General features: G+C 46.2%; 1 protein-coding gene across 7 annotated transcripts in view; it reads right to left on the bottom strand.

Moving 5' to 3' along the window:
- Positions 1-22,263, bottom strand: part of IPPK (inositol-pentakisphosphate 2-kinase) — a 1,052,241-nt gene that overhangs the window by 828,315 nt on the left and 201,663 nt on the right. For all 7 annotated transcript variants that reach the window (XM_040360985.1, XM_040360986.1, XM_040360982.1 and 4 more), the window contains one exon: positions 6,996-7,062. In XM_040360985.1, the coding sequence (XP_040216919.1) occupies positions 6,996-7,062 (67 nt within the window). The remainder of the gene's footprint in view (positions 1-6,995; positions 7,063-22,263) is intronic.

Raw genomic sequence — 22,263 nt, 5'->3', positions numbered from 1 at the left:
CTCAACGGAGGAGGTGCAACTTTAAACAGCCGCCGGCAAAAACTAGCGGCTGAAAAAAACATCATAAGATGCACTCACAGCAACCATGTAAATTCTGGAAAAAGCGTGAACAGACGAGCAAATCGCCGCCTCGCACACCTGTGAGACCGACGCATGATGTCGGGAAAAAAAAAAAAAAAAAAAAAAAACCCAGGAAGCACCAATTGCCCTGGTCGAAAGTGCCGTGACCGGAAAGGGGGGCCCGCCCTTAGGAGCATAGGCCTGTATGACGGCCTGCCCGATCCACCGAGAAATGGTGGTCGACGAGACCGCCAGGCCCTTTTGTGGACCAGACACCGACACAAAAGAGAGTCAGAAGCTCCGAAATGGAGCCGTAGTAGGCTGGTATACCCGCAAAGCGCGTACCACGCCTAAAGTATGAAAGGCCGAAACCTCCTTCGGAAGAAGGGAAGGTCGCGGGCGCACCATCACCTAATCCTTATGGGGGATCAAGCATGGCGGCTTGCAAGACAAGACTGCCAACTCAGAAACCCCTCTAACAGAGGTAAAGGCCACTAAAGGGGCCACCTTCTGAGATAGTGTCAAGAGAAAATCTCTCTGATGTTTCCAAAAGGAAGGTTCCTGAAGAACCGAGAGCACCAGAGTCAAAACTCATGGGGGAAGAGATGGGCCAAGAGGGGAAAGTATATGACAAACCCCATGCACACAAAAAAGGGGACCCACCAGGGAACGGGCCGCAAAAAGGCCACTAAAAGAACACAGCCAAGGCTGAAATCTGCCCCCAAACGGTGCTTTAAGCAATTTTTAGATCCAATCCAAGCTTTAAAAACAGCAGGACCCTGGACACCGAAAGTACGCCCGTGGACGTCACTCCATCCCTTCGCACCAAGAGAGGTGCGACGGTAGATCCTCCGGAAGAAGACTACGGTGCCCTGTTGAGATGACCGAGTCAGACAGACCCTGGTCACCTAAAGTCTGGCTTCCAATAACCATGTTAAGCAAGTCAGTGACTGTACAACAGGAGGAAGTATGGGACCTTGAGACAGGAACCTCCTGTCATGGCAATCGCCAGGGTGCCTCCGCTACCAGGCGCCCGATATCAGCGTACCAAGGACGCCGAGATTAATCTGGAGCGATTAGAATCATCGGGATCTCCTCAGCATCCACTCTGTGGAGCGGCCGAGGAAGCAACTACCATGGAGGAATGGCAAAAAATCACCGATACAGACAACACAGGGCCACCAGCGCGACTGACGCGTCTGTACAAGATCACTAGACCTGGCCACTAACTGACACCCTTGCGGCGGAGACAAGCTGCCAGGAGATCCATGCCATGTGAGGCTCACCTCCTGCAAGGGAGCCGAAACACCCCAAGCACAAAGACCAGTCGCCCTGGTCCAGCATCTGGCGACTCCAGTAGTCTGCCTGCCGGCATACCTGATGGTAGACTGAAGCCACGGCCGTGGCGTTGTCCGGCTGAAACCAGATCGGTCGACCACAAGGAGAAGCATAGCCTGATCGCCTAAAATAGTAGGACAATGAACAGTAGACAGCACCTGGTATTCCCAGGCGGTCTTCCACCAGGCACTAGCCAGGACCGACCCTGGGTAGCTACCGAGACCAGACACATTCAAGGAGGTGTGGTCATAGGTCCACGCAAGTCCAGCGACTCAGGGCCGACTGGACCCCCCAGTTTTGTGAACCTCCAGGTTCACAACCCGTGAGCTGGCATTCGTCGTAAACACCGACCACTGGAAGGAAGGAACAACTTCCCGGACCGAAGAGTCGGGAATCTCTGTCACCAACTCAGAGAGACTCTGACTAGGTGGCGCACAGGAATCCAATGATTTCAGAGACAAGAGATTTTTACCACCTGGACAGTAGTTCCACTGGAAAACCAGGGTGTGGAACTGGGCATACAGTACCACCTTGAAGGAGGCTACCCACAGACCCCGAACCAGCAGGCGCCCGGAGAGAAGACCGATTGCGTGATGCCAATACCTTCTCCGCAGACTGAAGAGTCTGCAATTTGTCCAGGGGAAGAAGGACCTTTGCCACTGAGGAGTCTGGATCAACACTAGATACTCCAACGCTGAGTCGGAACCTAGCATGCCCATAATTTGAACCCTGGGTCGCACACATGTAGGGCAGGCTTGCTGCCACTGAGCTACACTTTCTGGCCTAAACGTTTAACATCCACCCGAATCTTCGGAGGGTCTGAATGGGAATAACCCATCCACTAGGTCGGAGACAGAAGCTGCTCTCAGAAGAAAGTCGTCAAAGTAGCCAATGAGGCAAAGCCTCGCTGTCCCAACAAAATTCAAATAAGTGCGAGCTCCTAGCTGAAAACCCATGGTGCTGATGCCAGATCAAAAGGGAGGGCCACAGGCTGACAGAGACCCTTCTCTCATCACGAAGCACAGAAAAAAACACTGACATGTGCAAAACGGGACATGCATGTATGCGTCCCTGATGTCCGAGGACGTCAGGACATCCCCCGGATGAAGCGCAGCTACCACCGAACAAATGGATTCCATGCGGAACTACCCGACGTTCACAAAGGTATTTAGGGCCTGAGGCCCATAGAAACCCACAAAACTCTCGTCCTGCAGGAAAGGTAAAATTACCTTGCAGCTTAGCAAATCCCACACTGCCCAAGGCAGACCGACGTGCCGGGAGGGGAAGACACAAGGACAGAACTTTGTTCTGTGGATAGGAGGAAACCCTATCTAGTACTCCGAAGAGACCACCTCGCAGACCCACTAGTCGGAGAGCAGGGAGGTTTCACTGAATTGTGAACCTGCAAGCCGCCCCTCCCACCTAGAGACAGGGAGGGAAGGCTATATACATTGGCAGGATTTGGGTGCCGGCGTGATCGGCTTATGCACCCAGGGACAGATTAGTCCCCCAGCTGGGCCTTTGATGGCCTGGGAGGGTTGCCCCTAAATAATACACACACATAGTGTGTATGTATATTATGTATTGGCGTCAGTGTGCAGATTCAAACCAATGACTCTTTTGCTGCCAAGTAATGGAGTTAAGCACTACACCACCGTGTGCATAAAACCATTCTGAAACAGACGCCCTGGATAACAAGGGCGCAGCATTCAATGAAGCATCACAGACCTATATGAGGCCCTGGACCAGCTGGTCCGCTAGGCTAATAACTTCAGGAGAGAGTCGGTGCTCCTCCACTGTCTGGTGCAAAATGCTCACTCTGGGAGTTGTATACAGCACTAGGGGTCAGGACTACTCCAAGATGGCCGCCGAGCGTTCAGAACGCGGCCACAGGAAAATGGCCAGCACAATGTAAGCTGCGCCATAGCGTGGCTACGACAAAATGGGCGCCAATGGGAGTTTTCAATGTAATTGAAAAATCTCCCAAAAAATAGCGCCAGCGACCACTGAGACCCCAGTGTAGTGGCCACAATAGGCCGCAAGCCAGACCCCAGCATGGTAAACATGGAACGGGTCAGTACTTCGGATCTTCTATCAGTCAGATCCATACAAGCGGGGGTTCCCGCCCGGCGGTGAGGGACTACAAAAGCTCTCAGTGGCTTTTCTCATTCCGCATCTCAGAAATTATCAAAGAAGGGCACAGAAGGAAAAAACCTACACAGCGGTCTGATTTGTGTGATCCAAAAAAGACCGAGCCCTCGGCGGAAACCCAGCTGCACTATGCAGCTTAGGAGAGTCCCTTGCAGCAGTAAAAAGCGCACCCATAAATGCCTTATTCTGCCTTTTTTTTTTTTTTTTTAACTAGGTACCTAGTCCATGGCTCCATAACAGAGCATTCCCCAGGGGATAACGGGGGAAGGGGGGCACTCTTTTACCGCCCGCCCGCAGTCCACCCCCACCCTGGCACAAACTGTGTCCAGGACTAACAATAAAAACTCTGTGGAAATCCCAGGTGCTAACACCTGCTGCCACCACCAGCATGTGGGGAAGGACCCAGATACTGACTCCAATATTTACATAGTGTGTATTATAATATGCACACCTGTCCATACAAATAGACAAAAGCTCCTAGAGCCCTATTCAGGGCCTCTCACCCACTTGCTGCGCTGACCAGGGGTAACCAGGGGACTCCCTCAGGAGGAGACTGCCCAGCGCTGCATGTGAGGAAAAGAACCGTGAGGTAACTTTTGCAGGGACCTGTGTTTAAACAGGAAAAGCCTCATAGAGCTGTTTTATTTAAGGATAAGACACAGATACAACATAAAAAGCAAAACCGTTACAGGTGTCACCAATCAGTCAGCGTCTGCTGAAGTATAATCATAAACATCTGTGCTCATCACAGGGCTTTTTACCTCACAGGAAAGCCCAATACAAAAAAGAAAAAACACAGGCCAGATAACACAGTCCCCTCAGGAAGGCCCCCTCCCCCCTGACAGCGGCAATGTTAGCAATGCAGCAAGGGAAAGGAGCAGGGAAGGGAGAAGGGACCCCCAAACCCCAGGAATGCCCAGCCGTACCAACCCACCGAAGCAGGAGGGACTGTACTTACCCATCCAAGCGAGGACTCGCTGACGCATTCCTGACAGAACTACAACCGCAATGGAGGTAGCTGTCGGCCCGGTCCACTGTGAGTGAGACAACACCACAGCCCAGTCATATGTGGACCTCGGAGCAAAGCTCACCGGCCACCCCAGGAGTCATGGGGTATGGCGTGACAGACCAAGCCTCTTTGCAAAGGTGTGCCCACGCTTGCTGGTCGGACTGAGTAGACTACAAGGATCTATATTATCCAGCCTGTCTCTCAGCCAACAGTTGAAAGAAGATTCTTCAAGAAAAAGTAAAGTAAAATAAAATAAAATTTCTCCTCAGGGCGCTGGGCCCAAAGGGAGCCATACGTCCTTCTCCTTTGCTAGGCAGAACGAAACTGAGGCTGCAAGCTGCAGTGAGGAGGGTTATGTCTGGAGGGACCGCCCCCTGGGCGGGGCTGTTCAACTGTTAATGTAACATGTATTTAACTATTTAACATGTTTCTGCCTAGTCCTCTCCTGTAAACAGGGAACATAACCCACTTGTCAAGATTTAAGGAGCTGTGTCCGTCCATGGACGATAAGAGAAATATTTTTTTTATAACCACCAGAAAGCCTGGCCCTACAGTTCCCACATTTCTTCAACGGTTTGGCTAGAAAAAAAAGAGGGAAGGGCCTTTTAAATTGTATTGGATTTGTGTTTCCTGTAGAGCGCGGAGCCAATCATCTCTCAAGTAGCTGTCCTGGAAGGTGAGAGGGGAAATAGGTCCTTACATTTAGAGAGCACCTGTCATTTCAGATCCATCATGGCAGCGCTCATTAGCGGGCATCCACTTACCTGCTGCTGCCACCTCCCTCACCTTGTGTCACTGCCGTAACACCAGCTGTCTCCCATTAAAGTGAATAGGACTGTTGGTGAGTCAACAGCGGGTAAGATGAGGAGCCACTGCAGGACAGAGATGACAATTGCTCTTTAAAAAATTATGATTTAAATCAAGCCTTTTTACTAGTGATTTAAATCATGATTTAAATCAAATCCACCCTGTTTGGATTATCTCCTTAACTAGTACCATGGAGCTACTCAATGTGGGTAGATTGTTCACCCACCTAGAGTAGCTCCATGGTACACTAGTATTAGCTCTGGCAGGGTAAGGATGGGGAAAATAAGTGATTGTCATATTGGTTGAATCCCTCGCTAGGGCCTCTCTAATCGTCCACATCTTCAGTTTGTGTTTTGAGCCTTTGGAGACCATAGCGACCTTCCCCACAGGTTCTGCTGTCTGAAAAAATGTTTAGGTAGCACCAAAATTGAAAATTAAGCAAGATAGCATAGTGCCCTCACAATTACTGTTCTGTTAAATTTTGTTTTTGGCCTCTCTGTAATCAGGGAGGCATGGTTTAATTACCCAGGCCTGCTCTGGACTCAAAGTCTGGGCTCCAGTCTCCCAGGAGATCATGGGACAGTGGGTGGGAGAATAATGACCCCAGCCTGCATATTGATATCTTCTCACCCAATCCCTGGTTGTTATGCATGTGACCAGAAGGAGGCTGAGAGGTATAAAAGGGGCCAGAGTCCAGAGCAGAGCTCTCTTGATCCTGGGGGAGTAAGACCGAGACTGAAGGCTGCGGCGCTCCTGGGAGATTCACCTTGGACTGCAGCATTTCTGTGGGGTCTCAGATACAATTTGGCTGGAGGACCTCTGCCCTGTCCTTCCTGAAGTGCTTTCAGAAAATCCACTACAGATCAGGTACATGAAGTACTGAAATCTGCTGACCCTGCACATAACTGTCTGGAAATTAGAAACAGTGAGTACTTGCCCATTGGACCCCTAGACTTTCCCCAACTCCTTTGGAAGACCTTTAGTTGCTATACTTTGCATTCAGGACTGCATTTATTTTGGGATTACTGTTTGTATGCTGCTTAGATCTACAACTTCAAAAAGGTGGTGTTTTCACCCTGACGTTTTGGTTCAGTTTATTAGAGTCCTCATTGTTCAAGTATAGTTTTCTGCAGCATCCCTTGACTCACCCCTTACCCCATCCAAGTTCTTACCCCAGAATAAAAAAAAAAAAAAAAAAAAGCTGCATGGTCTGTTTACCGACTCTGAATATGAAAATGTTGTGTGCCTGGCTGATACTAGGGCATGAAACCTAGGATCAAGTTGCCAGGCCAGACTGGTCTGTGTACTACACTAGATTCTTTTCAAGGACTTGAGCGTAATGCTTTGTGTGGGCTAGGTTGTGAATGCAGGGTGTCGAAAGGAAGAACAAGGAGCTAATGAGCTGGGTCATAATATCCTTCCAGACCTTCAGCTGAGAGAAAAAAGATGGAGTGCCAATACCATCAAATTAAGGGGATTTTTTTAGGATACAAGTGGAATGGGCACACTTCATCAATGCCTGGATATAAAACAGTAACCATGAATATGTTAACTGGTACAACCACCCATCACCACATGAATGTCAAGTTAATTTATGAAAACCATAACTTGCTGTAAATCAGATGCCTACCTGGTCTCTCTGACTGGACTTTTAAACACAGGTGTTTCAGAAAATCTAAAGGTAATTTAACCACTTCCTGAAAAAAAAAAAAAAACACTATAATCAATCATTCTCTTAAAAAACAAGAACAAAAAAAAAAAAAAAAAACACACCACATAAACAGCAGAAAGAACTAAAAACAAATAAAAAATATCAACAAATTACATTGATCAACAAAGATGTCTCAGAACAACAAAGTGTTCTTGTATGCATTTTTAATGCTCATTTATTAAATGCAGAATTTTACCATCATCCTTAGATTTTGAATAACAATTTTAGGGTATATGGATGGTATACCGGGTTGTGGAAATGTTTAAATAAAAGGACTTGTCCCAAGCTACCCTTCCTGATAAAAAAAAAAAAAAAAAAAAACTTTAGGGCCAGTTCACACCATAACTATTCCTTTGTGTTACCCTCGCACACGGAAGCACTTGGGTGCACAGTACAAGTGCATGCTGAGCAGCCAAATCAAGCTCTGGTGTCTGCCCTGTGAGGGTCCATTCACATCTGGGCATTTTGGGAATTGTGGCAGAATCCCTACGATTCTGCCTGAGATTGCAAAAAGCTTAGTCCCAGTTCACACCGATGCTAATCTGATGTGATCAGATGTGATCCAAAAGGCATAGATTTGCATGGCATCCGAAAATACATTGTATTCTATGATGGACATTCACATCTATGCGGTGCGATTTTTGATCTGGTTAAAGAAGGGTACTGTGCGAGTTTGGAACGAGAGCAATAATTCTAGACGTCCTCCAACTTATACCATGCAACCTGTAGAATGTTTTAAACGTCGCCTATGGAGGAGATTTTAAAGGGTAAAAGTTTGTCACCATTCCACGAGCGGACGCAATTTTGAAGCGTGACTTGTTGGGTATCAATTCACTCGACGTAACATTATCTTTCACAATATATATATAAAAAAATTGGGCTAACTTTACTGTTACTGTCTTATTTTTTTTAATTAAAAAGGTATATTTTTTCATTAATAAAGTGTATTTTTTCCCAAAAAAGTGCACTTGTAAGACCGCTGCGCAAATACGGTGTGACAGAAAGTATTGCAACCACCGCCATTTTATTCTCTAGGGCGTTAGAATATTTATATATATTATGTACAGGACGCCATGGCTGGGTCCTGGAAAGACGTTATATTTCCCCTCTGTTTGGACTGTGGTGCCTTTAAGGGAATGGAAAGGGTTAACGCACCTGTCTAAGGAAGTAGTTTAAAGCAGACAGGAAGTGCAGGTGAGGGGGAAGGAGTGTAGGAGAGTCCAATGCATGGTGAATGGTGGACAAGGAAAGCTGTGGAAGCTATGAAAAGCTGTGAAAAGCTGTGAAAGGACTTGGCAGTGTCCTGCCTAAAATCCTGCTACTGAAGGACTTATCTGGAAGGACTGTTTAACTGCGATAGCAGTTCTGAGCTGTACAAGTCGGTGAGACTGTTATTTCTTTTGTTTTTGCTGCTGCTAAGCCATTTAAGTTTAATAAACCTCAGTTTTGATTTAAGAAGCCTGTGTCCTGCGATCAAGCTGGTCCCCCAAACATTACACTGGTGCTCGAATGCGGGCAGGACAGAATAACAGGCATAAGAAGAGGAAAAAAAAAAAAAAACTTTTTTTTTTTTTGTTGCATTGGACTTTATATTGAACTGACATTTAAAGGGACAGTACGTTGAATTTATGTCCTGGGTTAAAGCTGCACAAACATTGAAAGTTGAAGCAATGGCGGAGCCAATTAAACAGCTGACCCTGGCTAACATACAAGCGCAAACTTACCACAAAGAGACGCTGGCTCTGCAGCAAGAAAATACTCGCCTGTTGGTGGCCCAGTTAGCAGCCCAGCAAGCAGCCCAGCAAGGGGTTATGCAGGCTCAGGTGACTGCCTTAAAGGAAGCGGTGCAGCAGCTGTCTCAGGTTCAGGAGCCAGCGGCTGTTGCCCCTGGCAACCAGGTGACTGTGAGGGCAAGCCATTTTCTACAGGAATTGTCCCTGAGCGATGATGTAGAGGCATTTCTTGCTACGTTTGAGAGGACAGCGGAGAAAGAAGGGTGGTCTCAGGACCAGTGGGCCGGCCTCATTGCTCCTTTTCTCACTGGAGATCCTCAAAAAGCCTACTTCGACCTGCCACCAGATGATGCTAAAGATTATCAAAAGCTAAAGGCAGAAATTCTGGCTCGTCTGGGGGTGACTACGGCCGTTCGGGCCCAACGTGTACACCAATGGAAATATCGTCCAGATCGGCCACCCCGGTCTCAAATGCATGACCTGGTGCAACTAGTAAAAAAATGGCTGCAGCCTGAGGTGTTGTCTGGCCCCCAAATTGTGGAGCGGGTCGTGCTGGACCGATACCCGAGGTCCCTGCCAGATGACCTTCAACGGTGGGTCAGCCATGGAGACCCCAAAACAGCAAACCTCCTTGTCGAGATGGTGGAACGATATACAGTGGTGGAGGACCTGCTCGGACCTACCAAGCGCATAGGGCCTAGTCTGCCACGGCCTGTTCGACCAACTGCTGCCCTTCGAAAGGATGTTCCAAGGAGCCCTGGGACAAACACCCCGGAAAGGCCAAGAGACACTCCCGGTACCCTCGCAGCGTTCTGTTCCTGTTCGGAGAGGAGGGGATGTACAATGTTGGCGATGTCATTCCTGGGGTCATACCCGGGCACACTGCCCACTGCAAGAGGAGCCCATGGAATGCGGGGTTCTTCGGAGGGGGTCTTTTTGTGCCCATAAAGTGTGCACCACACACCTCGACCTGGATGAGGAAAAGTTTGAGTGTGAAGTCCAAGTGAACCACCTCCCTGCCCGGGCTTTGTTGGACTCTGGAAGCATGGTAACCCTGGTTCATCCTAGAGTGATTGGGAAGATGGGTCCGGTAAGAAAAACTTTACGGGTGGTATGCATTCACGGGGACACTAGAGAGTACCCGCTCATCACGTTGTCTATCTCCTCAGCATGTGGCACTGTTACTCAAGAGGTGGGGGTGATAAAGAACTTGGTACATGATGTTATAATAGGACGAGACTGTCCATTGTTTACAAAACTGTGGGAACAAGGAGAACAGTTCAGAGACTGGGGAGAAACTAGCCCCCCTGTTCCTGCTGCTGAGAGGGATAACCCTGAACTGCCAAACGTTAATGTGGACCCAGATGAGGAAAATGCTAATGATTGGGTTAATGGTGATGAAAGTAGTGTTGATACTATTGAGGATGTCAAGATATGTGGTCCACAGACCTACCAAAACACTAAGGGGGAGGAGCCTTTCCCACTTCAGGTAATGCTGGGGGAAGAGGATGAGGAAGTGGCCTCTACCCCTGCGCTGCCGGATTTGGGTGTTCCCCAGGGGGCATTTGGGACTGCTCAGATGCAGGACCCCACTTTGGCCCATGCACGGGAACAAGTTGTAGTAGTAAATGGGGTTCACCAAGATCCAGGTGCGAATGAGAGGTGGCCACACTTTGCAATATATAATGAATTGCTGTATCGGGTTACCAAGGAGAGAGAAAATGTGGTAGAGCAATTGTTGGTACCCCAACAATATAGACGAAAGGTTCTGGACCTGGCCCATGACGATGTGTTAGGGGGACACCTGGGAGTTGAAAAAACGGAGGCACGGGTCACCGACCGGTTTTACTGGCCAGGTCTGAAAGCAGAGGTAAAGAGATACTGTACCTCTTGTCCCACCTGTCAGTTGACCGCTCCGGTGACTCATTTTCGGAGCCCTTTGGTCCCTCTGCCCATAATGGAGGTCCCATTCGAGAGGATAGCCATGGATATAGTGGGTCCCTTGGTAAAGTCAGCTCGAGGTCACTCCTACATATTGGTGATTCTTGACTATGCCACCCGATATCCTGAGGCACTACCCCTGCGGAATACCTCCTCAAAGGCCATTGCCCGGGAATTATTCCAGATGTTTACACGGACTGGTTTCCCCAAGGAAATACTCACAGACCAGGGTACCCCATTTATTTCAAGGGTTATGGCCGATGTGTGTAAGCTGTTCCGGATTAAACAGCTACGCACATCGGTCTACCATCCCCAAACAGACGGGTTGGTGGAACGCTTTAATAAGACCCTTAAGTCTATGCTCAAGAAAGTGATACAAAAGGAATGGGAAAGATTGGGACTGCCCGTTACCAGCTCTCCTGTTTGCTATCCGGGAAGTGCCCCAGGCCTCCACGGGGTTTTCGCCCTTTGAGTTGGTATATGGGCGGAGACCTCGCGGACTTCTTGACGTGGTTAAAGAGGAGTGGGAAAGTGAACCTGTTCAGCATAAGAGTGTCCTGGAATATGTCTCCCACATGCAGTAAAGGATCCAAACCGTGATGCCGCTAGTCAAAGAGCATTTGCAAAAGGCCCAGGAGGCTCAACGACGGGTCTATAACAGGGCTGCTAAAATAAGGCACTTGCAAGTGGGGGATCGAGTAGCGGTGCTAATTCCCACTGTGGAAAGTAAGTTCTTAGCCAGGTGGCAAGGACCCTTTGAAGTTGTGGAAAAAGTGGGAGAGGTCAATTATAGAGTTCACCAGCCAGGCAAGAGGAAACTGTATCAGATATATCATGTCAACTTGTTAAAGCCCTGGACAGACAGGGAACCGGTGACCTCCCTGGCTAGTGCAAGGCTTGAGCCACAGGTTGGGGTGGAGAGTGTCCAAGTAGCAAATACCCTATCTAAATACCAAAGTCAGCAGGCAAAGGAGTTCTTGCAGAGAAATAAAGAGAAGTTTTCAGACTTGCCGGGGCTAACTAGTATCATAGAGCATGATATTATCACGGAACCTGGAGTCAAAGTTTTTGTCAGGCCCTACCGCATCCCAGAGGCTCAAAGGAAGGCCGTTTCAGAGGCAATAAAGAAGATGCTGGACCTGGAGATCATTGAGGAATCGCAGAGTGAGTGGTCGAGCCCGATTGTGTTGGTAAGAAACCCAACGGGACTCTGCGATTCTGCAATGATTTCCAGAAACTTAACGAGGTTTCACGGTTTGATGCCTACCCCATGCCCCGGGTAGATGAACTTATTGAGAGACCAGGTCCAGCCAGGTATATCACAACATTAGACCTTACCAAGAGGTATTGGCAAATCCCATTAACTAAGGCTGCTAAAGAGAAAACTGATTTTTCTACTCCAGAGGGGAGTTTTCAGTACAAAAGAATGCCTTTTGGACTGCAAACTGCTCCAGCCACGTTCCAGCGAGCAATGGATAGGATTTTACGACCTCATCGGGAGTATGCCTCAGTGTACTTGGACGACATAGTCATTTTTACCAGAGACTGGGAGTCACACTTGCCCAAAGTCCAGGCAGTACTGGACTCTCTCTGGAAAGAGGGGTTTACAATAAACCCTGAAAAATGTGCTTTGGGAATGGAGGAGGTGAAATACCTGGGCTATATCGTGGGTAGAGGGGTGGTGAAACCTCAGGTCAGCAAGGTAGAGGCTATAAAGAGTTGGCCCCGCCCCCTCACAAAAAAGCAGGTACGTGCATTCCTGGGCATGGTGGGATACTACAGGAGGTTCGTACCCAACTTTGCCACATTGGCGGCTCCATTGACCGATCTGACTAAGGGTCGGAAATCGGTCATGGTGGAGTGGAATGCAGACGCTGAGAAGGCTTTTTTGGTGCTCAAGTCAGCACTGTGCCAACACCCTGTCTTGATAGCGCCCAATTTTTCAGAAGAGTTTGTTGTCCAAACTGATGCTTCCGATGTAGGATTGGGAGCTGTGTTGTCACAGGTTGTTCGTGGTGAGGAACACCCAGTAGTCTTCCTCAGTAGAAAGTTGACACCAGCGGAGAAAAACTACGCTATTATTGAAAGAGAGTGTCTGGCCATTAAGTGGGCTCTGGAGTCCCTCAGGTATTACCTCTTGGGGAGGAAGTTTAGGCTCATTTCTGATCATGCCCCTTTAACATGGATGAGGCAGGGTAAAGGGACTAATGCCAGGATTACACATTTGGTTCCTGGCGCTCCAAAAATTTAAGTTTGTAGTGGAGCATAGGCCCGGGAGACTGCATCAAAATGCAGATGCCCTCTCCCGAGTCCATTGTTTGAGCTCCACTGTTGCCTCTGTCGCCATGGCTGGGTCCTGGACAGACGTTATATTTCCCCTCTGTTTGGACTGTGGTGCCTTTAAGGGAATGGAAAGGGTTAACGCACCTGTCTAAGGAAGTAGTTTAAAGCAGACAGGAAGTGCAGGTGAGGGGGAAGGAGTGTAGGAGAGTCCAATGCATGGTGAATGGTGGACAAGGAAAGCTGTGGAAGCTATGAAAAGCTGTGAAAGGACTTGGCAGTGTCCTGCCTAAAAACCTGCTACTGAAGGACTTACCTTGAAGGACTGTTTAACTGCGATAGCCGTTCTGAGCTGTACAAGTCGGTGAGACTGTTATTTCTTTTGTTTTTGCTGCTGCTAAGCCATTTAAGTTTAATAAACCTCAGTTTTGATTTAAGAAGCCTGTGTCCTGCGATCAAGCTGGTCCCCCAAACATTACAATATATATATATATATATATATATATATATATATATATATATATATATATATATATATATATATATATATATATATATATATATATATATATATATATATATATATATATATATATATATGCATGTTTGGGGGTTCTAATTAGAGGGAAGGAGATGGCAGTGAAAACACAGGGGAAGCGCCATTAGTCTTGTCATGCCAACGGCCACCACAAGATGGCGCCAGATCACAGAAGGAAGCATAGGCCTGCAATCGCGCGGTGGGGGGAGGTGGGGTCGCATGGAGACACAGGATGGTCAGTAATTGAGGCCGCGGCTTTGCGGTCTTCTGCAGGCTTATGCTTCCTTCCCCAGGTGCCAGGTTGCTAATTCTAGTCGCAATTGCGACCTGGCGCCCGCATATTGTCGAGCCCTGGTTCACATAGGATGTGATTCATAGCTGGTTTTGCATAGAAGTGTCTAGAAGACAGATTTGCATAAAAGTGGATGGAAAGCAGTTTTGTGTCGAAGAGGATGGATGGCATTGAAAATCGCAGCAGTACTACATTTGTGTGTATTCACAATCGCATCCCTGAATCATATCAAAACTGCATCTTAATCACACCTGAACTACCTCTGACAATCGCACTGAAAACTTGCATGAAAATCGCACAACAAAGTATAGTCTGATGCCTGGGGTGTTTTTCAGGTGCTTTAGAGCTAAAAATAGCACCTGTAAAGCACCTGAAAGAAGCTGCATCTGCAATCCCCCAGGCTGAGTGCTTTCACACTGCGCTAGCAGGGTGTAAAAAAAAAAAAAAAGTCCTGCAAGCAGCTTCTTTGCAGCGATTTTAGGAGCGGTGAATACACCGCTCCTAAAGCGCCCCTTCCTATTGAAATGAATGGGAAGTGTCTGCAAATCGCCTTGGCAGCGGCACTTTTAAGGATCTTACGGTTTTCCTGTTCAATTTTGTTGCTGTAAAGTACATTATGGGGTGTCAAATTCAAATATGCCTATAAAATCAATGGTCTAGTGCACCAATTAAAATAAACATTAACAGCGCTAGATATAAGCCCCTCGTGCTTAAATCAATAATGTGTTACCACATCCTGCTAAAAAATATTTGGAGTCTCAAATGCCAAATATCAATTGAACTACCACATGAATGAGCTAAGTGGAACTTCAAAATATGACAGAGTCCTCAGTGCAAATGTTCTGCTCTAAACAGAAACAGTCCTAAATGCAAATAAAGTCTGCTCTGGAATCAATAGACAATGATGGATGTCTCAGATGTAAGCATGCACAAAAACGCAGGGTTCTATCATCAGTCCTACACAGTACAATGTAGCGAAACACTTCTGCAATGATTGTGCTGTTATAAGAATTTGACTCGTAGGGATCCCCTAAGGGACCTCACTCACCAGATAGATGATATCAATAGGCACGGATCGCTGACTGTCTTTCAGCAGGGTAGTAAGCTGCAGCTGGATCTCTCCTCCGTCCTTCTCCTGTCACTTGATAGTCTCTGGTGGTGCTCAGATTCATATAATCATGCAAGGATAAGAGAGAGACTCTGCATAGTGTAAAATCGTTATTTATACAGGATACAAGAGCTCTTCAATGTTATGCTTACTAGTATAAAATTCAAATATGGCGCTGTGTCTCAATCGTAAGGCTTGCAGGCGTCTCACTTGTACAGCTCCTGGGGATTCCTCCTCCTGTTGCCGTGAGTCCCGGGATCCCGCGCACCTGATTGGACGATTAGATCACGTGGTCACGCCCTGACGCGTTTCGTGATTGGATGTCACGTCTTCAGAGGGCGCCCTCTGAAGACGTGACATCCAATCACGAAACGCGTCAGGGCGTGACCACGTGATCTAATCGTCCAATCAGGTGCGCGGGATCCCGGGACTCACGGCAACAGGAGGAGGAATCCCCAGGAGCTGTACAAGTGAGACGCCTGCAAGCCTTACGATTGAGACACAGCGCCATATTTGAATTTTATACTAGTAAGCATAACATTGAAGAGCTCTTGTATCCTGTATAAATAAACGATTTTACACTATGCAGAGTCTCTCTCTTATCCTTGCATGATTATATGAATCTGAGCACCACCAGAGACTATCAAGTGACAGGAGAAGGACGGAGGAGAGATCCAGCTGCAGCTTACTACCCTGCTGAAAGACAGTCAGCGATCCGTGCCTATTGATATCATCTATCTGGTGAGTGAGGTCCCTTAGGGGATCCCTACGAGTCAAATTCTTATAACAGCACAATCATTGCAGAAGTGTTTCGCTACATTGTACTGTGTAGGACTGATGATAGAACCCTGCGTTTTTGTGCATGCTTACATCTGAGACATCCATCATTGTCTATTGATTCCAGAGCAGACTTTATTTGCATTTAGGACTGTTTCTGTTTAGAGCAGAACATTTGCACTGAGGACTCTGTCATATTTTGAAGTTCCACTTAGCTCATTCATGTGGTAGTTCAATTGATATTTGGCATTTGAGACTCCAAATATTTTTTAGCAGGATGTGGTAACACATTATTGATTTAAGCACGAGGGGCTTATATCTAGCGCTGTTAATGTTTATTTTAATTGGTGCACTAGACCATTGATTTTATAGGCATATTTGAATTTGATAACTTTGGTATTTATAATAGCTGCTACACTGCTTTCCTTTCTTTCTAATGACTGGCGATTTCCGGTTACACCTAAAATCGCATAAGCCATTATCCATTGGTGCGCTGGGTCAGTATTTATTGCCTGACTTTGGCCAGGTGTTTTTTACTGATTTTATATTTTTACATTATGGGGTGTATTACATTTTTTAACAAGATATACCAAGGATGCGCAAATCATATCGCCCGACGCCCAGGATATGCAGTCCAAGGCACTGGGCAGGTGGCTTTTTTTTTTTTTACATTTAGACCCCTTTCGCACTGGGGAGTTTTTCAGGCGCTTTAGTGCTAAAAAAAAAAAGCGCCTGAAAGGAGACACATCTGCAATCCCAATGTGAAAGCCAGAGTGAGCCCTTTCACACTGCCAGCTCCCCAAAAACACTGGTAAAGCGCCGCTAAAACTAGCAGAGCTTTAACAGCGTTTTTCGAGCCCTAGCGGGGTGGTCGAATATAGGGTTAACAAGTTACACATTTCTGCATCAGGGTAATCAGGTGGTTTGAGAGTGCAGACCGTGATTGATCTGTAATGTATCAAAAACATTTTTGACCAAAGCTGCATCCTACAATCCCTCTGTTTTAAAAATCTCAGCAGATCGGTTTCAGCGGATAGATTCTATGGTGTGTACATTCCAGCGGATATTTATCCGCGGATATTTCCGAATTCCAGCAGATAAAAATTAGTTGACATGCCAACAAATCTATCCGCTGGTCTGTACAGACTCACCGGATCTATCCGTCCGAGGGGATCCCCCGCATGCGTCGTAATGATTCGACGCATGCGTGGAATTCCTTATATGACTGCGCCGCGCACGTCGCCGCCTCATCATCGCGACACGTCATCGCCAGAGGATTTTGGCGCGGATTTCGATTCGATGGTGAGTACACTCCATCGGATGGAAATCCGCGCAAATCCTCGAGAGGATTTATCCGCGGATACGGTCCGCTGAACCGTATCCGCGGATAAATCCTCTCGTGTGTATGGGGCCTTACTATTTAATTACATATCTAAATATTATTAACAATATAAAAACAGCTAATTTTCCATTGGTAAGAACATTTTTTTTTTAAAAATATCAAAATTATTAAATAAAAACCTTGTCTAATGTAGTAATCTACTCTATCTTACCAACATTAAATAGGTAATATAGGTAGTTCATATTGTCCTTATAGTGGTTGTAAACCCTTTTGCCGCGTACACACGATCGGAGTATCCGATGGTCTAAAATCCAAGGGATTCCTTTCTTGCATACACACTGTCAGATTAAATTCCGACCGTCCAAAACGCGGTGATGTAAAACACTACGATGAGCCAAGAAAAATTAAGTTCAATACTTCCAAGCATGCGTGGATTTTTCTCAGGCGGAATTCTACACAGACGATCGTAATTTCCCAACGGATTTTTTTCCATCGGAAGAATTTAAAACAACATGATGGAAAAAAAGTCAGATGGGGCTCAACACGATCGGAATTTCCCATGAAACAAGTCCATCTGACTTTTTTCATCGGAAAATCCGATCGTGTGTAGGCGGCATTACACATAGTGAAACAACTAGCAAGATGAAACAAATCCTGCTACATAAAGTTGTACCTACACAGTTACATAGTCGGCAAGGTTGAAGTCTATCCAGTTCAACATGTGTTAGTGTGCGTGTTTGTCTCACTATCATTACCCTGTATAATGCGTTGACTAAAGATGCCCATCGATACGTTTTTTCTTCTAAATATGGACACTCCTTGCTGACACCACCAATTCTGAAAGAGTTCCACATCCTTACAAGAAGAACAGAACAAGCTACAGTGCACTACCATTATAAAACATATTTTAATAAAAAGACAGGTTCTTTACAATAGCAAGGATGGCATAAATGTAAAACTCATATGTTGCTCTGACTCGTCGCTGTGTGTGATGACGTCACTGCCAAAAGATACCCTCAGCTGGCAGTTGACTATTACCACCACTATAGTCTGTAAAGCAGCCAAGAGTCGCCATCGTGAGGATTCTGTGATATGAATATTGATCCTGGGAGAAGTGATGGCTGATGCCTACATTGAATATAAGCGTGTATGTACTTTCTCTTGGTCTTACTTTTACTTCCAGGAGTTGAACTCTTCCACCATCACAAGCAGCCTACCTCTACCTACCGCTTCAGCTCCACAGACTCGCCCAGCCTCCTCCCAACCATTTCAGGCTCAATTTGCCCGCAGGCAATCAAAGCAATCCCTCCACAGGTCTGAAGCGCTCCACTCTTTCTAAGCACAGCACTTTCAGGACGTCACCAATGGCTAAGTATACTGGAACTTACCTCCTGTTTTGCCACCGTTTGCATTATATTCCCTTTTGAGGGTTTCTCTTACGGTTACTGTAGTAATATGAGTAAATATGACTGAACCATAGTGACGCAATGTTAAGAGATTTATATGTTCAATATAAGATGTAAGGTTGACTTGGTGTAGTTTGCTAGCCAAGTTAAACTTCTGCATTTGCATGATATGAACATTTTCTGCAAAGTTTGCTGCAAAACTCACAGGTTTAACATCACACATAAAATGTAGCTTACAGGAACATCACTTCTCTTTACCTATATAAAGCTTCTGCGGTGTATGGCTGTCTGAAAACATGTCCCTGTTCTGTTTAATACAGAACACCAAACTCATGACTGAGCCATGGAAGAAGGGTGTCATGCTTTAAATGACTCATGGCAGCCATGTTTAAGGGGTTGGTTATTTGATATGTAATGATGCGTAATCATGTGAAATGTACACATCTCTGTTAGCCACTCCTTTTTGTAATACTGTGATTGGTTGGTAACCTTATAACTTGTATTCCCTCCCCAAATTAAACCAGAAAACGTTTGGATACAGCCACTCTTTTATTTTCCCTGTGTCCAAAAAGTTCTCTTCAGTACTGAACGGGTCTTGTGAGTGTGGCAATTGCTGTGATTATACCTAGCTGGTCTTTGTCAGGTATACAGGAAAACCTTTTTATTCCCTACAGAATGGGACCCTTACTTTTTAATAACTTTATAAATTATATTGGGTCGGAGATCAAAAGTAACATTTCTGTCTTTGCAGATGACACCAAGCTATGCAATGGAATAACGTCCTTACAGGATGTCTCCAATTTACAAGCCGACCTCAATGCTCTGTCTAATTGGGTAACTAAGTGGCAGATGAGGTTTAATGTTGATAAATGTAAAGTTATGCACTTGGGGGCTAAGAATATGCATGCATCATACATACTAGGGGGAGTACAACTGGGGGATCTGTAGTGAAGGATTTGGGGTTTTAAGTTGATCATAAGCTCAATAATGGCATGCAATTTCCAAAGCGAGCAAAGTCCTTTCTTGTATTGAGAGGTATAGACTCCAGAGAGAGATATAATTTTGCCCCTGTACAAATCATTAGTAAGACCTCACCTGGAATATGCAGTTTAGTTTTGGGCCCCAGTACTCAAAAAGGATATCGGAGAACTGGAGAAAGTGCAAAGAAGGGCAACCAAACTGATAAGAGGCACGGAGGAGCTCAGCTATGAGGAAAGACTAGAAGAACTAAATGTATTCACTCTTGAGAAGGAGAATAAGGGGGGATATGATCAACATGTACAAATATATAAGGGGTCCATATAGTAAACTTGGTGTTGAGTTATTCACTTTACGGTCAACACTGAGGACAAGGGGGCACTTTCTACGTCTAGAGGAAAAGAGATTTAATCTCCGAATACGGAAAGGTTTCTTCACAGTAAGAGCTGTGAAATTGTGGAACAGACTCCCTCCAGACGTGGTTCTGGCCAGCTCAGTAGATTGCTTTAAGAAAGGCCTGGATTATTTCCTAAATGTACAGAATATAACTAAATACTAAGATTTGTAGGTAAAGTTGATTTAGGGTAAATCGGATTGCCTCTCGTGGGATCAGGAAGGAATTTTTTCCCCTGCTGTAGCAAATTGGATCATGCTCTGCTGGGGGTTTTTGCCTTCCTCTGGATCAACTGTGGGTATGGAGTTGGGTGTATGGGATTGTATTGTGTTTTTTATTTTGTTTGTTTATTTTTTTGTGGTTGAACTGGATGGACTTGTGTCTTGTTTCAACCTGACTAACTATGCAACTATGAATGGAGGCACTGCTGAGATTTTTGAATTCAGGATGTTATGAGACAAAATATTTACCCGTGGTAAGGTTTTCTTGCCTCAGCTCTGATAAAACCTTTGTCTTTAAAAAAAAAAAAAAAAGGGGGGGGGGGGGGAGACAGACCATGCCTGCTGTAGAAGCGGCTTTTGGGAAGCCTGGCTTTGGTGAACCTAGAAGTTTAAAAGGTAACGTTACAAACCTCCTTGGAAGGAGGGGTAGTAAGACTGACACAAAGGGGTGAATAAGGCAATTACTACCGGGACCCACAAACTTTTGCCAATCTTGCTTCTTCTTTTCTGTCGCATTTTGCATAGGAGTATTTGTGTATAGAATGGTAATTATAAGTTATGCTTGGAAAATGTGCAACTTGTTTGGAATATATGTTTAAACATGTTCTGGTAACTCTGTGGAGAAAGAAAAGAGTGGTATGTTGAAGTTTGCAAAAGGAACGTGTTAGAAATGGGAAGGTCCTGAGAACACCCTATGTTGTGATGAGGATAAAGTAAGTGAGTAACGTAAGGGTGTTTTTAAATAAAACAGTCTACTTGTAGAGGGTATGAGCAAGTTAAGTTAGACGGTAAAGAGAGATTTTGAGTTATTTAGTTAGAAGGTGTGTATCATATGGAGTATTTCATAGCATTTTTGTTTTTAGAGAGTAAGGCCCAGATTGACGTAGAGCGGCGCATATTTAGTTTGGCGTAACGCATGTCAGTTACATTATGGCGGCTGAATTTTGTGACATGAGTGCCGTATCCACAGAGTATTTGCGCCCAAATTTGCGCCAGCGTAACGTTAATACCGAGGCGTAAGGCAGGGTAATTGCAAGTGGGAAGGAAGTGGGCGTGCTCCATTGAAATGAGCCGTGACCCCATGCAAATGAAGGGCCGGCCGTACTGCGCATGCATGCTCAGAACTCGGCCCAGCGCAATCAGTGAGATAGGAAATAGGCCAAGCATACTTAGTGAGATACGCCCCGGTGCTTAAATAGCCCCAGACAAACGCCCTTCCATTGCAAAAGTACATCCATGTGTTCCCCTTCCTAAAGCAAGGTGCTTTTGTTCTGTTTGTTGGTGTTTGTTGGTTAGTGTAGTAGTGTTAGATTAAAGATTTATTGTAGTAGGAGGTTGTAGTAGCTGTGTGTTTTTGAGTTTTTTTTGTGTGTTTTTTAGATTTTGTATTAGCTGTCTGCTTGTGTTGTTTGATTTTGGTGCCTATTTTTTGCTGTCTGATTTTTGGGTTTGTTTGTTCTGTGTCTTTTTGTGTTGGTTTGTTCTGTGTCTTTTGTGTGTGTGTTTGTTCTGTGTGTTTTTGTGTTTGTTCTGTTTGATTTTTGTGTGTTTGGTGCTGAGTGCTGTGTGGTGAGATGGCACCAAAGATAAGAAAGCTGAACTTCTCGGAGTTCTCGGAGCATGAGAAGCACATACTTGCAAGGGCCATCACCCAATTTGGGCGATATTTGCATGGCCCTGAGAGCCGGGACATCCCCCCGGCCAGGAAGGGGGCAATCATCCAGCAGATTACGGATGAGATCAATGCGGAGGGGGGGGGAGACGAGGACCCCCAGTGGGATCTCTAAGAAGATCAATGACCTGAGGAGCCTGGTCCGTGAGAAGCTGGCCAAGGTAACTGCCCATGCCAGGGGCACTGGAGGAGGACCACCCTGCATCGTAAGGTGGACAGAGGAGGAGCGTGTGGTGGCCCAGTGCTTCCACAGCCAGCAAGTGGTGGGCCTGCCTGGGTTTGACTCCGAGGAGGGCGTGAGGACAGGTAAGTTTTTTGTTTTTTTTCTATCTGGCCAGTAGCATGTGTGGGGGGGGGGGGGATATGTGCCAAGTGTGTGGATCCTCCAACCTGTGTATGTTTTGTGTCATCCACAGATGGCCAGGAGGTTGCTGGGCCATCAGGCCAGTCTGCACCAACCCCCGGACAACAGGCTGCTGAAGAGCCCCAAGAAAGCCAGGAGTCC

The sequence above is a fragment of the Rana temporaria genome, chromosome 7 (assembly GCF_905171775.1).
Source record: "Rana temporaria chromosome 7, aRanTem1.1, whole genome shotgun sequence".
NCBI lineage: Eukaryota > Metazoa > Chordata > Amphibia > Anura > Ranidae > Rana > Rana temporaria.
The sequence above is the reverse complement of the archived record's forward strand: the minus strand, read 5'-3'. Positions and strand labels throughout refer to the sequence as shown.